Here is a 16,259-nt window from a genome sequence, read left to right as displayed (position 1 = left end):
CAGGAGAGAGGGGTCTCCTGGTAGGGAACCCAGAGCAGGAAAGAGACAAGGAGGCTTTAATCTCTACACATTTCTAGGATGAATAAAGAAAAAACTGATGCAAAGCATGCCAGGGCCTTCAAAGCCAAACCTTTCCTCCACAGGGTGGACAGAGGTGGAGATGTGGTCAAGGCAGCCGGCCAGACCGGAGTCCTGTTTCCGTGTGGGCTGGGCAGCTGTGACACCCTGGGGGCGTGCTCTGACCTGTGGGCTGGGAAGAGGGTGGGACTGCAGGGGTGGGGGGATGTGGGAGCCCTCAGTGATGTCACTTCAAATCCAAGTGATGCTTTGTGGCCCCGAGGACGAGGAGCAGGGACTATAGGAGCCCATCTGAGCTCGGCCAGGCTCCTTTCATCTCGGGACCGAGCGCAGGGAGTCCTCTGTTCTATGTCCCCTGTTAGTCTCGGCCACGCCCACACCTGGGGAACCTTTTTAGCCCCAGTATCTGTCAGTTCATGACGCTCGCCGTCCCTCCTGCCACGTGTCTGCAGGGTCCCCCCGGCCCAACAACGCTTAGAGCAGCCGTGGTCAGCTGGGCCGTCCACCCGGCTCACAGCATCTGCACTCACTGACTTTTCCATCTCGCCTTCGTCAGGGCCAGCCCACCAGGCTCTGGGCTCTTTCCAAGGTCCCTGGCGCCCTCTGCCACCAGCCCAGCCTGCTCTTTCCACCCGACCTGTGCCTCATCTCAGTGGCCTCGCCACCTCTGCCCCTGTTTCCCTGTTAGACTGGAGCCCTTTGGAAGTGGGGGCTGGACACAAGTGAGCCCCTAACCCATCACTCTTCCCCTGACACTGTCCCAGCCTGACAACTCTCTTTCCCGTCCCCTCCCAAGGCCTCTCCTTCCCACCAACCGATGACTCTCCTTAAGACGCATTCAGACTATGCCGCTCCCTGGATGAAAACCTTCCGTGATTTTCTACAGCTTACCCAAGAATGCCCCAGCCTCTCGGCCTGGATGCGGAGAGGGAACAGGGAAGCTGGCCCTGTGACACATCCATACCTGGTCTCTCTCCCCGGTGTCCTCCCTTCACACCACCAGTGTCAGCGTGCACAAGCACGTGTACAAACGCACAACACCCCATCTATCGGGGACTCCATCTCTGCAGGGTCTCAGATGTCAGTCAACCAGACGTCGGCCTCCAACGCCACCGTGCTAGCTGACAGGGTTCACTGGGCCCTACAGACACATGCATCTTAGTAGGGGCCTGGGAAGGCATGGATCGAAGGCTTCCAGACCAGGAGTAACAGAGCTATGCACTAAAACGGGGTGGCGGGGGCAGTGGGGCTTGTGGGGTGAGGCCCAGGCCATCCGTGCAGGTGGTCAGCTGCGGCTGAGCCTCGGGGACAGACAGGCCCTCTGGGTCAGGTCCCCCCTCAATGTCAGACCCAAAGTCTCCAGAGTCAGGTGTGCTCGCCTGGCCCCCCGAGCCTGCCCCCCTTCGCTGGCAGGTTTCTTCTTTCACCGCAGCGGCAGCGGCAGCCCTGAGACCCCAGGGTGACCCCTGACTCGGCCCCAGGCCACCCCACCTGGCAGAGGGCCCTGCAGGCATCAGTGACTCAGGCGCCTGGCCGCTGCTCTGCTCACGGCTAAGGAATGTCACCGTGGATGTCTCCAAACAGAAGTCTGGTCAAAGCCGAGTCTTAATTATAATAAAGTGTCACGCGCCACATGGTTAATAGCGACGAAAATAGCAATTAAGTGTGTGAAGAAGGGCAAGTGTTTTCCCAACAGAGCCGGGGACGTTGCTGAGCGCACCAGCGGGAGCTGGCGGACAGCTCTCCTGGCCGCAGCGGCTCGCGGCCTTGTCCTTCTCGGGGAGCCAGGGAGAAAGGGGACGGCCCGGCCCGACAGCACGGAGCTCCGGCCACCACACCCACCGCCCTGAGGGGTCCTCGGTGCCGGTGACTCACACCCCTCCTGCCATACGACTCCCCTGCCCCGCACTGAGTTTGCGCCCAGGCTGCTCTCAGGTGTCACCAGGAGAGACGCTTGCAGGTTCCTGGCTAGGGCAGCAGGGGAAGGAGGGAGAGCAGTGTGGCCTGAGGGACAGTCCTAGACGGGCCAGCAGTGAGGTGGCCACACCTGCAGGTCAGGGGCAGAAAGCCCCCCGGGCCCAAGCACGTGGAAGGAATTTTAACCCCACTACGTGCAGGCGTCTCAGGTCACCTGCCGCGGCCGTGTGTCCTTTCGGCAAATCAGTCGCACAGGCGATTTCTGCTTAGACCACAGTATGTGCAGCCGTGTTTTGCACGGCAGGTGAGTTGTTTGGGGGTGTACTTCCTTGGTTTTGTTGGGGGTGCCAGGAGGGGGCAGCTTCGGGGACAGAGGGGCTGGGGGAAGAAAAAGAAGGACGTCTCTTGTGATCAGTTCTGCCCATCAGAACAGGCTGAGCTGGGAAGCGGCAAAGCCCTGTCAGGGAGGGGCCGGGGCTTGAACTTGGGGCCGAACCCCCACGGCAGGACGTCACAAAAGGGAGGCAGCCCCTGATGGGACCCGTGCGCCGTTCTGCGGGCTCTGCTTGTCCTCCGAGGTCCCCTCTGAAGGCAGCAGTGACAGGCGGTGCTTCTTCTCAGGGGGACTGTGACGCGGGACGAGGGACCGTTTGCATCAGTCCTGCGGGGACCTCCCCTCACCCCAGCAGCCCTGGGCTCTTCCTCCTCATCCTCTGTGGGGCTTTTTCGGAGGGGGCAATTAGGTTTATTTTTTTTTTAATTTAACAGAGATACTGGGGATCAAACCCAGATTCTCTGGTTAAAGTATAAACTTGAAACATGTGAATCTGGTATCTTTCTAGACTTTAAAAAACAGTCAAATATCAACAGTTTTCCACCATTTGGCAGGAGAGATTAGCGTCTATAAATGCAAATACTTAGGAAAAAAGACCAGAAAGATCAATCTAACGTGTGGACAGTGGTCCCCCCACCTCTACGCCACACCGCCCCCACCCCCCTGCACCACCACGGGACACGCACTGACCCCACCCCCTGCCAGCTGTGCCACCGTGGAGTCCAGCGGCGCTCTCTCCACGCCTCTGCTCAGCGACTCTGCCTACTTCTTACTGGCCACCGTGCGCTGCCAGAGGCTCTGGCCAAAGCGGCTGTGCCTCACAGTTTGGGACCCTGCAGGGGCTGGTGTGGCCTTTCGTCCAGGCCCACGGCGTCCAGGTGGCACAGCTGGGTTCCCACATGCCTGGACCCAAGCAGGGCCAGTCTGCAGACCTTTATTAAACAGGCGTTGGTCACCACTTGCTTTGGGTCCACGATGTCCACCAAGGGTTCCTTCATGGCAACATCCCGGATGCAGGTCATGTCAAAGCCGTAGACATTCTCCCACCCTGTGGGAACAGAGCGAGACATGAGGGTCGGCAGCAGGACCCCCAGAAGTCTCCCGACCCCCTTAAGTATTAGAAGGCCAGGAGCAGCTCGTGCCCCTCCACCAGAGGATAGCAGAGTCGCTCACCTGCTGGAGAGCTTCACAACCTGCTACAGGCTCAGCCACACCGTCTCATTTGTACATGGTTTATGGTTAGGAAACGTAAACCTCAGAGAGGCTGAGAAACTTCCCCAAGGGCACACAGCTACAATGCCGCAGGGCCAGGGTTAGCGCTGGACTAGTCAAATTTCTGCCTCTTCCGTACCTCCTCTCCAGCCCCCTCGCTGAGCCTCAGAGTCTCCTATGAACTCTCTTCCCTGCTGTCCACAATTCTATTTCGGTACCTTTGCTCCAGCCATTCCCCACGCTCATCTCTCTCCCTCCTCCCATCCCTGCCAGCGGAAACTTTCATGCAGCCGAAAGGAACACGGGCTTTCAGTGAAACAGGCTGTAGCTGGATTCTCAGCACCACCACTTACTGGTCGGCTCTCAGGCAAATCTGCTAACCTCTCTGAACCTCCGCTTTCTCTACTGCAAAATGCAAGGCTGGCGGGGGAGTGGGGGGAGGGGGCCAGGAGAGGCTTTGCCTTTCTCAGGCACCATGATGTTCTCACTAAGGATCCATCCTGTAAGACATATCCCCCCGGGGAGGGGCACGAAGCATCCCAGCAGTGCTCCTTGGCGTCTTGGAACTGTTCATAAGATTTAAGAGGGGGACAGATTCAGGGTGCAGGGTTGGTGAATGAACAAATGCAAATCTGATGGTCCAAGACCACCTTTTAAATGATGGTATCATTGCTGTCACTCACTGATCACCTAGCCCAGGCCAGAGTCTTCATTTACTCTACCCAGCGACCCCATGAGGATGCTTGTATATGACAGACGAGAAAACGGGGGCCTCAGAAGCTGGCACCTGACCCACACACAGTATCTGGCCCAATACCCCACGTCAGGGAAACCCTGGAGCAAAGGCTCAAACCCAGCTGTGCCCTAACCCTTCGGCTGTGCAGACCCAGCTGTGACAGCAGCTCTCAATGCCGTTTCCTCTCCCCGCAATGCAGATGGTGACTGAGCAGAGTCTTCAGTCACTGGGCAGCTGAATCTCACTTGTCTGTTCATTCAGAGGGGCTTAAAATGCATTGAAATAGAGATGCTTTTCTCTAAAATCTTAGAGCATTAAGTTTTTTGTTTTTAACGTTCACTAAACAAATGGTACCTTCAGAAACTTGGGTCCCCGTGTGTGTTTAGGAGAGGAGAGTGTGAGGAGGGAGGTGTGAATGGTCAGGGAACACTGTGCTCCTTCCACTCCGATTCTTTTCTAAGGCATACAAAGACCTTCCTCAGGGAGAAGAGGCCGAGAAAATAATCACCTCCCAGAGGGTGAGCGCTTGTGAAATCCTGGCTGTGGGATAAGATGCCAATCAGATCCCATTGTATACCCGAGGCTGGTGCCAAATTCCCAGCTGAGCCTGCCTACGTTTGGTACGTGCTTTGGAGAAGACCCCCTTCTAGAATCTGGAAATAGCTATGTGTGCGCCCCCCGATAAAACATGCCCCCAAACACGCCGCCTTTGTTTAAAACTCTTCCTCAAGAGATCTGCAGCCACGCATCTGCTCTTTCCCTCTGGGCTCTGCCTTAAATTAAGGTTCAGGGCAAGGGTTGGGCAAATATCTAAGAGTCTATGTGTGTAATGGTTAAAGTCCTGAGCTTTGGGCTTCAAACCTGGGCTTTGCTGCTCATTTGCTGTGCAACCTTAGGCAAGCTTTTACCCTCTCAAAGAGTTGGCTGCTTCTTCTTTAAAGTGGAGATAATGATAATTACAGTGACTCTGTAGGGCTGTTGTGGGGGTTACATGTGATGATACATGGAAGGTACACAGGACAGGGCCTGGCACGTGGGAAACTCTGGGACAGCACAGATGCTATCCTTACGTGGCCTGGGCACTGGCTTTGCTACCCCCCAAGTGATATGACCTCAACAGATCAGTCCCCTTCTCTCTGGCTTGTTTGTACAGTGAGGAGTTTGGTTCAGTGGTTCTGTGTTCCAGGATCAGCAGGGACACTTTGAAAAATGCAGATTCCTGGACCACAACCAGACCTACTGAATCAGAATCTCCAGATCTGAGGAACCCAGGAAGCTGGGATTTTCAAATCTATATAGGCAATTCCAACCAGGGTCTGGAAGCCCTTGGTCTACACGGTCCTTAAAGCCCCTTTCAGTCTGGTTTTCACATGGGGAGCTTAATATCTCATGGCCATTGTGGAAGCTTCCCATCCTCTCCCAACCACGGGACCTCTCCTTCTGTTCCCTCAGCACCTATATAGAATATCTGGCATAACACAGGTCCGTGGGTGATGCTTTTTTAACTGAAATTTATTCCCGAACATTTAATGCCTGCACTGCTTCACGAAGCCTGGTGTTTTAGTCACCTTCTTGGGGGTTAATTCATGTCTTATCTCCTCAGCTAGACTGCCCCACTTTCAGAACAGTAGATTTTTTTCACTCCATTCTGCTGACCATTCATTTCCCACTAGCTTCTTTACCATAAGTAGAGCAGGGATAGGAGAGGAGGCACATGGAGGGTATTAATCTTCTGCTGCAATTCTGTCTTGTCCACTGAATGAGTGAATGGGGGGTGAGGGTCATCATACACCAGGAAATATTATTAGTATTCTGGGGGTTAAAAAAATAACATCAGAAGGACCTATGAAATTTAGTGTATGGATTAAAACAAACTCTTGAAAAGGACCACACTATCATGTGATGGATGTAACAATAGCAACAGCAAAGCCAGGGCCTACTGTAACTACAGACTAGATGGGCTAGAACCTCTGCTTTAAAAGCCCGGCAGAGGAAAAGGCGTGCTCCTTTCTGGGCATGGATCAGTCATCTGCCTCTACAGTTCAGCATTACTCACAATGTCCAGCATTCATTAAAAAATTACAAGACACAAGGAAAAGAAAGGAAAATGTGACCCTCATCAAAAGAAAAAAATAGTCAATAGAACCAGACTCAGAGCTCAGATGCTGGCATTATCTAACAGAGACATTAAAGTACCTGTAACAAATATTTTAAAAAATCTAGTGGGGAAACAATATGAACAGGTGGAGAATTTCATCTGTGAGATGCAAACTATAAGAAAGAGCCAATGGAAATGCTGGAAATGAAAATCACATTATTGAAGATGAATAATTCTTTCAATGAGCTTATGAGCAGAATGGATATATCAGAGGAGACAATAAACCTGAAAACGAAAGCAGGAACATGAAATCCCGGAAAACAGGTCTCACTCTTCATTGGAGGGAACTTGTAGCAGCATCCTCCCTCCCCACCCTGGTCCCAGAAACGCGGGTTTCTCTGCTAGAGCTGGTGAAGCTGCCTGGGAGGACAACAGAGCATGTGCCACAGGTGCCACCGACAGTTTCTCCTCTAGACACAAAGGAAGGTGTGTATCTAGTTTCATACATTATAGGCTTTTAGATCAAAGTCAGTTCCTTGTATAAAATAGGCTAGAGCCAGAAAATAGATGTCGGGGAGGTGGCGGAGGAGGAACCATGGACAGCTCCTGAGCCCTCGGCAAAGTCCTGCCCTTCAACACCCACCCCCCCAGCCCCATCCCCACCCCCACCCCCCACCCCCCCACCCCCGGCTGACTCTACACCAGGGGCCACTTGTCATCGTCTCATAAGCTGGGAAGCTGGTGCCCAACCTCTAACTCTCAGCAGGCTGCACATCCACGTACTGGGTGAAAAATCAAGTAGGGTATCTCCCAATTTTTTTCCAATTTTGAAATTCTAGAAATCTCTAGAGTTCTAGAGCAAAAAAAATTTCTTTAACGACTGCTCCTGTCTCAGGGTTAAACCCTACACCTGGCATGTTCCTCTGCTGGTTTACTTCTGTTTCTTCCTTAATTTTCTCATTCATTCATTCACTCAACAAAATTCGGTGCTGTGAGCCTCGAACATGCCAACCAGGTCTCTCTAAGTGTTCTTTAGTAGTTGATGAGCAAATTGAGGGCAGGTTCTGTATTTCACACATTCTTGTGCAGTTGACAAAAGGGAGGAGGGGAGAGGAGGGGGAGGGAGGAAGGGAGAGGAGAAGAGGAGTGGGTGAGGAAGGAGGGAAGAAAGTGTTTTCCTAACAATTTCCTTTCTGAAAGGGACCCAGCATGTCTCTGTCTCCTGCTCCACTGTAAGACATTTCTTTTTCAGCTGGTTCTTCGGCCAACTGAAATTTGCTTACAAATGTTCCCATAGCAACCAGCAACCTTTCTGCATTTACTTTACTTTTTTTTTTTTTAATTTTGCTTTTACTTTTGATTTAGAACACAGAGAAACCAAAGTCTGTTTATTTAAAACAGATTTCTAAATGGGCTTGCTTCCTTTACTAAAAACAAAAACAGATCTTTTAAAAAAATGTTTAAATGGAAAACAAGAACATTTTAAATAAATTTTAAAGGTGTGTTTGATTCATGTTTTTTTAGGCACTGACAGACACTGCAGAGCAAGCATCCCACAAGGAACAGTGGGGTTGACTTTAATTTTTTTTCTTTCCCAGAATGCACAAAAATTGCAAAGCGGTGGGGGCAAGACTCTGTCACATGCCGTCCAGTCCTAGGCCAGCACCTGAGCCCATCAGGACCAGCCCAGTCCACATCACAAGGTGCATGAGCCCAGGGCTCCTGAGCAGGATTCCGTGCAAGGAGGAGGGTGAGGTATGTTTGCTTTTAAACCATGAGGAAGTTCCTGAAAGAGCTGTGCAGAGGGTCGGAGCTCAATAAATATTTAGTACGCGTGAGAACAAAGAATGTGCCTGAAGGTTCTCCTCCAAACGCGATTTATACAGTTACGGCAAGAACTCCAAAAGCAGCCTTACGACACAGCTCCAGGGTGAAATTTGTCCTACTTACATATGCATTTGATCAGTGTTCGCTGCTGAGCTGGTGAGATCTGCCACAAGAGCACATCTGTCCCGGATGAGCCACTGGAGGCCACCAAGCTCAGCAGTCAGCTCAGTTGCCAAAGCCACGAGCAGGAAGGGGCTCGGTGACAGCTCGGAGACTAGACCCAGGCTGGTGCATGTAGCGCCAAGAACTGCCCTGTCCCCTGATCACATCCTCCTACCTAATCCTCAAGACAAGTCTAGAGGGTGGGGAATGTTCTCTGGAGCCGAGGTGCAGTGGTGTTTAATTTGCTCACGGTTCCCCCATAGGACTGGAACCCAGGGCTGGCAGGCTTCACAACACGCTCATCTAACCTCGGCCACCTTACCTCCCTTGGTTTATCGAATATTGGAAATGACGCCAGATTGGCTGGAGGCAGAGGGCACACAGCCTCAAACAACTGTCCCATCTCTGTCTTCTCCTGACCCCAGCTCTGAACGCCATGCGTTGAGTTTATATTTCCAGGAGGAGGTAAACAGACACACACACTAATGCACTCCTTCTGGGAATCCCTCCAGCAGAATCAACTGCAGGGGCCAGAAGACAACATCTCGACAGCAGAATCTAGAGAGGGTCCCAGGTCAACTCCTCCAGAGGCACAGCTGCTGTGGCCACAGACCAGCCACTAAGCCCCACCCCTCTGAAGTGCTTCCTGCCCCAAATGTGCAATAAGAAAAAAGAAAAAGAGCCCAACAGAGACTCAAAAGGGGACTTACAGTGGATTTTGAAGTCCTTGTACTGTCTGTCCTCAATTGCTACCACGTACAAAGCTGCCCGGTCTGGAAACATAAGCCCTCCAGGTTTCTGTTGATGAATTGTGGGGAAATGGGTCTTGTAATCTATTCACCTGACAAAGACATCACATTTTGAACTGCACATAGAGTCACCAGACAGGCACCCCCTTGCCAACACTTCTCATGCAGCAGGCTGCCACGCGGCCAGGGTGAGGGCTGGGCTGGGATGCTCGGTTTTCATTTCAGTACAAGAAAAATTCAAGGGACTGAGGTGGGGGTCAATAGAACAAGTAGGGGGGGCAGAGGTAGGCCCAGTGGAAGATGTTTTGACTTTTTAGCCTGGAGAAGCCAAGGTGGAAAGCACACTGGGCTCCCTGGCAATCCTGCAGGTCCCTGGTACTTGCTGACCAGATCAGACTTTGGACAACAGAGAGTGGTTGTCAATTAGAGCCCCAGAGGCCAAAGCTAGACCTAAGCACACTGTGGCAGCTAGACGTGGGGACCTGGGGACAGTCACCATGTCCCCAGGAGCAGGTCTGATTTCAAGAGAGGGGTCTGGAAGCGGTGACCCTCTAGCCCCAGCCCCCTCTGAAGTCCTCATACTCTTCCTGGGCTGCAGGAAGCGGCCAGCAGAGCGACGAGGGCACAGCGCACAGGACTCACCAGCCACTTGTCCCTGGCGAAGATCACCGTGTTGAGCATGGACTCATAGAACAGACAGTAGCCCATCCACTCGCTGATGATGATGTCCACCTTCTCCACGGGCAGCTCCACCTCCTCCACCTTCCCCTTAAAGATGGTGATGACTGGAAAATAAGAACCCCGAGGCCACAATTTTGCAGGGACCCTGGCCGGGAACCATGAGCTCCCCGCAGCAGGACCCGATCCACAGGTGTCAGCACTGTCCTGACTCTCCTAGGATGGGACATACCTCTCCCTTCATTCACACTAAGAGTCGAGAACTCCTCGCAAGTTTTCCCCCTAAGATGCACTGAGCAGTGACCGGCCTGGGACCGCACTAAGCCCGTGACAGGCACCCTGTCGTGGGATCCTCCCAACAAGTCTTTGAGGCAAACGTGCTTCATCCAGAACCTTTAAGGGAAGTGAGGCTTAGAGAGGTTAAATGATGACACGGAAACAGAGCCCAGTCTGATAAGCTACACTCTCATGCTTTTATCAACCTCCCCCCACCCCAATAAGGCTACTGTGACGATTCAGACCAGAGAAGCCAGGGAGGCCGCCTCTGCTGCCCTTGCATCTCCTCAGGCCGGGCTCAGCCCCAGGGGGTGCCTATCTAGTGCTGGAGGGAAAGGCAACCTGGCTGGTGTGGGCTGTGCACTCAAGAAACCAGGGTTGAACTCCTGGGCATATATCCAGAAGGAACTCTAATTCAAAAAGGTACATGCACCCCAATGTTCATAGCAGCACTATGTACAATAGCCAAGACATGGAAGCAACCTAAATGTCCATCGACAGATGACTGGATAAAGAAGGTGTGGTGTGTTTATACAATGGAATACTACTCAGCCATAAAAAATGATAAAGTAATGCCATTGCAGCAACCCAGATGGACCTGGAGATTGTCATTCTAAGTGAAGTAAGCCAGAAAGAGAAAAAAATACCATATGAGATCACTCATATGTGGAATCTAAAAAATTAAAAAAGAGGACACTAATGAACTCATCTACAAAACAGAAACAGACTTGCCAACATCGTAAATAATCTTACGGTTACTGGAGGGAAGGGGTGGGAAGAGAGAAATTTGAGAGTTTGAGATTTACAAATGTTAACGACTATATACAAAAATATATAAAAAACAAATTTCTTCTGTGTAGCATAGGGAACTATATTCAATATCTTATAATAACCTTTAATGAAAAAGAATATAAAAACAAATATATGTGTATATGTATATATATAACTGGGACATTATGCTGTACACCAAAAATTGACACATTGTAACTGACTATACTTCAATCAAAAAAATAATAAATTTAAAAGAAAAAAAGAAACCTGGGTTGAAGGGCTAGATCTTCTTGTTATTAGCTGCATGACTCTCCCCAAGTTACCTGACCTAACCTAACTCCAACTCCCCAGAGAACAGCCGGGGAAAGGGTTATCTACCCCACAGGTGGTTGTCCTGCTAAAGGAAACAACACATGTAAAAGGCAGGCTCGCAGTCGGGGCTCTACATCAGGCAAATATTATCTGACACCCTCTCCTTGTGGACCGCCTGATGAAGAGGTAAATGGGGTGAGATTGAGCCACAGGGCCTGCTCAAAGTGGCGTCTGTTCCCGGGTCCCGTCCAAGACCGTCCCATCCCTCTGGGGCAAGAGAAGCATCTTAGTTGAGTTTTTGATCACTAGGCACAGACGTGCACATGCTTTGGAGTCCTGTTTTGCAGTCATTGCTGTAAAGATCAGAGCCAAAGCAATCTCAGACGCCGCCATGCAACGGACAGGGTGATGCACTGGTTGGCTGGTTCCATCAGAACATTTCCCCTGAAAGGTTACTTCCACACATCCGTGCCCTGAAACCCATTCTGCACCATCTTCTGAAAAACCACACGACACCTGAGCTTTTCTGGGAAAACTAAACAATGCCCTGTACTCGGGGGTAAACAGACAAAATAGAACCAAACACCACGTATGTCCCGAATCTGAGGGTCATGCCAAATGAATGTGGGCGGGAGGATCCTAGGTGGCAAAGGACATGCAGGTCACTGGCTGGACTCCACGTCTTCACAGTGGATGTGCTGGTGACGGCGGGCCCATCAGCAGTGTCTGAGGACCGTGTGCTCTCCGTGCGTGCTGTTTAACCAAAGCTTAATCAGATAAGGCCCCTCTGCAAGGAGTCACTTGGCCAATGTACGTTGTCCCTGATCACTCCCGGCTTGTGTGGCCCTGCTGCTGACTGCACGAGCCCTTCCCTGGGAAGGAAGAGGGGGGAAGGGCTAGCTTCCACCAACAGGCTTGGAAGGGGAGGGGGGTGACCAAGCTCTGCTCCTCGGGGGCTCCTTAGACCCAAGGGCAGGAACTCAAGCGAGAGCAGGACCCAGGATGCATCAGGAGCATCCACAAGGGGATGGAGCACAGGATTTTGGAAAATGCAAACAGAGTGCCTGACTTACTTCTTGTCCTAGAAAAGGACGGGCAGATATATGCCTGATCCACCTGCCTCATCGTTTGCGTGCAAAGCCTGCTGTCTTATTTTCGTCAACGTTTTCAAGTGTTTTAATGGTCTCCCTTTTCTTCCTCTTTGCACCTCCCTTGAAAGCTCTCCCCTAATGACTGCACATGCCTACAGGGCTAGGAGTTGATTCCTCCTCCTGACGTCCAGGAGAATGTCTTCTCCTGCCTCTGGAGCCCCACGATCCCCACCCTGGGTGCCTAGGACAAGGCTCCCCCATGATGGTTCTATGGACAGGACTCCAGTAGGACTGCAGGAGGCAGAGGTGGTCGAGAACCTACAGCCCAGTCTGACAGGCAGGGATGTACAGAACATTCCTTGGGTGTCCCCCCTCCGCAGAGTAAGTGAATGCCGTCCCTGTTCTCCATACTAACCCTCCTAACCATTAGCTGCTACAGCCTGATCAATGTGGGTATAACAGAGGATAGATAGATAGATAGATAGATAGATAGATAGATAGATAGATAGATAAGATTAGATTAGACTAGACAGACAGACCAATCATAGATACAGTGGGTCACAGAATAGAAACAAATCACAGTTTTTGTCTACAAAAAGGCAGAAGGAATCAATTAACCCCACAAAATGCTGAACAGTCTGGACCTCCTTCTGCATCACCCTTCTGCATCCAAACATTTCTCGGGGCAGACGAGGTCCCCACCTGGCTTGGTGAGTAGATGGGCCCTTTGTGAAAGGAAGAAGGCACACCTCCCTTCAGTTCAGCTGTGGCCTGGATCTCAGACCCCTTTCCTTCCCTTGGGCAGGTGCTGTTGTGCAGTGCTCAACCTTTACAACCGTACACTGGAGGCCTGGAGGCAGACAATTTAGTCTCTCATTCCATCTGACAACTAACTTGCATCAAATAGTTCCTCCCCTCTGGGCCCTCAGTTTCCTCATTGGGGCAAAAAAAAAGGAGAGAGATTGAACCTAAAAGTCCCTAAGATCCTTTGAGCTCCAACATGCTTTGAGTCCCCAAATCTGCACTGAGTCTGTGTCAGGCGTTCTGCGAAGTTGGCCGGTGGAGACGGCAGACTTCATGAGGAAGCAGTGCCTTCATGTCCAGTTTGATGCTAATTTGCAGCAATTCCTCTGTCCTGATTTTCAAAAAAGAGGCAACTTTGTTTCTATGAATCAGCAGGGACATTCTTGCTGTTTCCAATGGTCACCATTAGCAACCACTGATGCTCCCAGATGCAAGTTCCCAGTCTGCAAAATGCTTCCTCCTGTGGTGGGGTTGATGGCAACTCAGTGACGGCCCCGGGGTGATCCTAGGGCCTGTATGTCCACACACAGCTACAGGCAGACTGTCCCCACGTCAAACCGCTTCCAGGGATCTTAGCCACTGATCGATGTTAAGGCTGCAGCACCTCCCAGCCCGAACCCCACTCACTCAGACTGTGGCATCTCTCAAGGTGGCGCTGAGTTCACTCTCTGGAGCTCTGTTTTTATTGCATAAGGATGATGACATTGTGTTCAGCTCACTGCGACAGGACCCTGGCTTGTGAACTTCAGGAGAATTAATCGTAAGTACATGCCCTACACTTGAAACTGGGAGACCTTCTCCAGTCACTGTGAGCTCGCAAATGAGACACCCGGATTCGGTGGGGGGGGGCTGTTTTCAGTGGGACCTTTTTTCTTTTTGTCTTGAGTGGTTATTATGGAAATAGAGTCATTCTGATTCGCGGTGATTTGTTTGACCTTTTTTCTTTAATGAATCAGCTCAGCCCCATCTGCCCTGGGCCTCTAGTGTGTCCATCGGAGTCAGCTGAGTCCACAGAGCCCAGTTCATGGCCTCCCCGTTTCAGATGCCCCCCACCCCGGTCCCCAGAGCAGACCCTGTCCCACAGAGGGGTGGGCATGGGGGTTGTGAGTGTGGCCACAGGGAGCACGTTCCAAGACTGGAGCCGCCCGATGCCAACCCCGCCCGCGTCACAGCAAAGCCACGTGACCCCACACACCCCTCCCCGGCCCCCCACCAGCCTCCAACCTCCTTCTCTCAGTTGTCTCCTTTAGCTTCCTAGCCCCAGGGTCTGGCAGAGCACCGGACTCCTCACAAACATTCAAAACTCCTTGCCGAATGAATGGCTGGATGAATGAGCAGTTTTGGAAAGAGGGTATTGGGTTCAGAGACAAAGTGTCTTCAAACTAGTCCTAATTATGAGAGTGAAACCTCGCCGGAGTCTGAACAGAAGCAGGCAGGGTGAGTTCACAGACCTCAGCTTGGTCATCTTCACGGAACTGGTGTGGCTGGTCCTACTGTTCCTTTTGTCTAATGAGAGAGGTGGAGCTTGAGAAGTCGACGCGTGCAGCCGGAATCTAGACCTGCTGTGCAACCGGGCAAGTCACCCACCTCCCTGACACTCCTGTCCTTCGCCTGCCAATGGATATCATCATGGCTCGATTACCCGCGGGATGGCCGCGGACACCAGGCAATGGCTTGGGGTGATGCAAGGAAAGCAATCAGACAAGGCCAGGGAAAAGCCATCCTCTGTCCAACAGCTGGCAGGCTGGGTGGCTGGACGAGGAGAGGTTGCGCCACCATGAAGAGCTCAGGGCGGTGGGGGGCGGGCAGGGTCCACAGCTCATCGACCTCCCTGATGCCAGCCCCGCCTCGCTCCCGGCCCTGGTCTTCTTCGGGGTCCAGGGGCACGGATAAACCTCCCTTGGGAGCTCAGACCCAGCCCATTCCTGAGCCAGTGCTGATGGGACAGACAGGACAGCAACACCTTTATCCTCACTATCTGGTGGGACTTAGACTGCATCCTACAGCAAACAGACCCCGTCACTGGAGAGGCATGGACGAGCCCAAGGCACTGCACATCCTTGATGCAGCAGGTTCCTCGTCTCTTCCCACATCCCCTGTTCACCCAAGAACGTGGGCTTGAACTTCTGCCTGATCCCCAGCACTTCCTGCCCGGCTCCCTTGAGGGCTTAGCTGGTGCTCTAAAGTCCTGCCAGCTCTGGCCAGAGCCCCTCCCTGGCCAGAGCCCCTTCTCGGCATGTCTCCTCCTTTAGACACTGGCTTGAATAACACTCAGCTAATCAACACCCATCCCAGGACTTGTCCCCACCCCAAGTCATCACCCATCCCTGGACCATCACACGGTCCAGCAGGGCACATACCCAGCACATTGGCCACAGGCAGATGATGGTGTGGGCTTGGCCAAGGGGGCGGGGATTAAGAAGAATGGTACTGGGCAGAGTGGCTGAAACCACCGAGCGTGCAGAAGGCAAGGCTCAGGGATTCAGAACACCCTTCCAGGGCTCATTCCCACTCACTGGCATAGCAGAAGCTGGCATAGGACAGGCAGAAAGGGTCTCCCAGCTCAGGAAACTTGAGGGGCACCTCTCTGTGTTAAACCCTCTCCCCCACTCTCAGCACGCTGGTTCCTGCTCCGAACAGGTTACTCGCCTCAGGGCTGTGCTGTTACGTGTCTAACAACCGGCTCCCGGAGGGGAAAAGCCCAATCTGTAGCAGTGTGAGTCAGCCCCAGCCCACCCTGGCAACCACCCCATCCAGAGGGGACCCCCAGTTCTCTCAAGTTCTCTGTCCTGTTTTTCCAAAGTGCTGTCACCATCTGGAATTCTACAGTGATGCTGTTTGTCCACTGGCTTTTGTGTCTGTCCCCTCCCTGAGGCTGTGAGCACCACAAGAGCACGACCTTGTCTGGCAAGTTCTCCGCTGACTCCCAGTCACCCGGGACAGGGCCTCGGGGGTGGCTGACAGCACCTGTAGGACTGCGTGCATGGCACCCAGTCCTGAGCTTATTCAGGGACCGCGTCTCGAGCAGTGAGGAGAGGAGGAAGCGTTGTCAGGAGCTGCTGGTACAGGTTCCTTAAAAACAATTTTATCCAGTTAATCTCGGCCCTTGTTTTGACAGGTTTTTAGTCAAGTTAATGATCAAAACAATAACAGCAACTCTGACATCGCGCACCGTGCACTGTGCGCTGTCCTGCTGCCGACAGGGAGGCACTGG

At 52.3% G+C, this 16,259-nt stretch overlaps 1 protein-coding gene across 2 annotated transcripts in view; it reads right to left on the bottom strand.

Moving 5' to 3' along the window:
• The window catches only part of PRMT8 (protein arginine methyltransferase 8), a 76,918-nt gene that overhangs the window by 8,070 nt on the left and 52,589 nt on the right, over positions 1-16,259 (bottom strand). For both annotated transcript variants that reach the window (XM_064478938.1, XM_064478937.1), the window contains exons 5-7: positions 9,756-9,898; positions 9,075-9,162; positions 3,262-3,377 (exon numbers count right to left, since the gene is read on the bottom strand). In XM_064478938.1, the coding sequence (XP_064335008.1) occupies positions 3,262-3,377; positions 9,075-9,162; positions 9,756-9,898 (347 nt within the window). The remainder of the gene's footprint in view (positions 1-3,261; positions 3,378-9,074; positions 9,163-9,755; positions 9,899-16,259) is intronic.

Source organism: Camelus dromedarius, chromosome 25 (genome assembly GCF_036321535.1).
Source record: "Camelus dromedarius isolate mCamDro1 chromosome 25, mCamDro1.pat, whole genome shotgun sequence".
NCBI classification, from domain to species: Eukaryota; Metazoa; Chordata; class Mammalia; order Artiodactyla; family Camelidae; genus Camelus; species Camelus dromedarius.
This window is presented reverse-complemented; position numbering and strand designations above follow the sequence as displayed.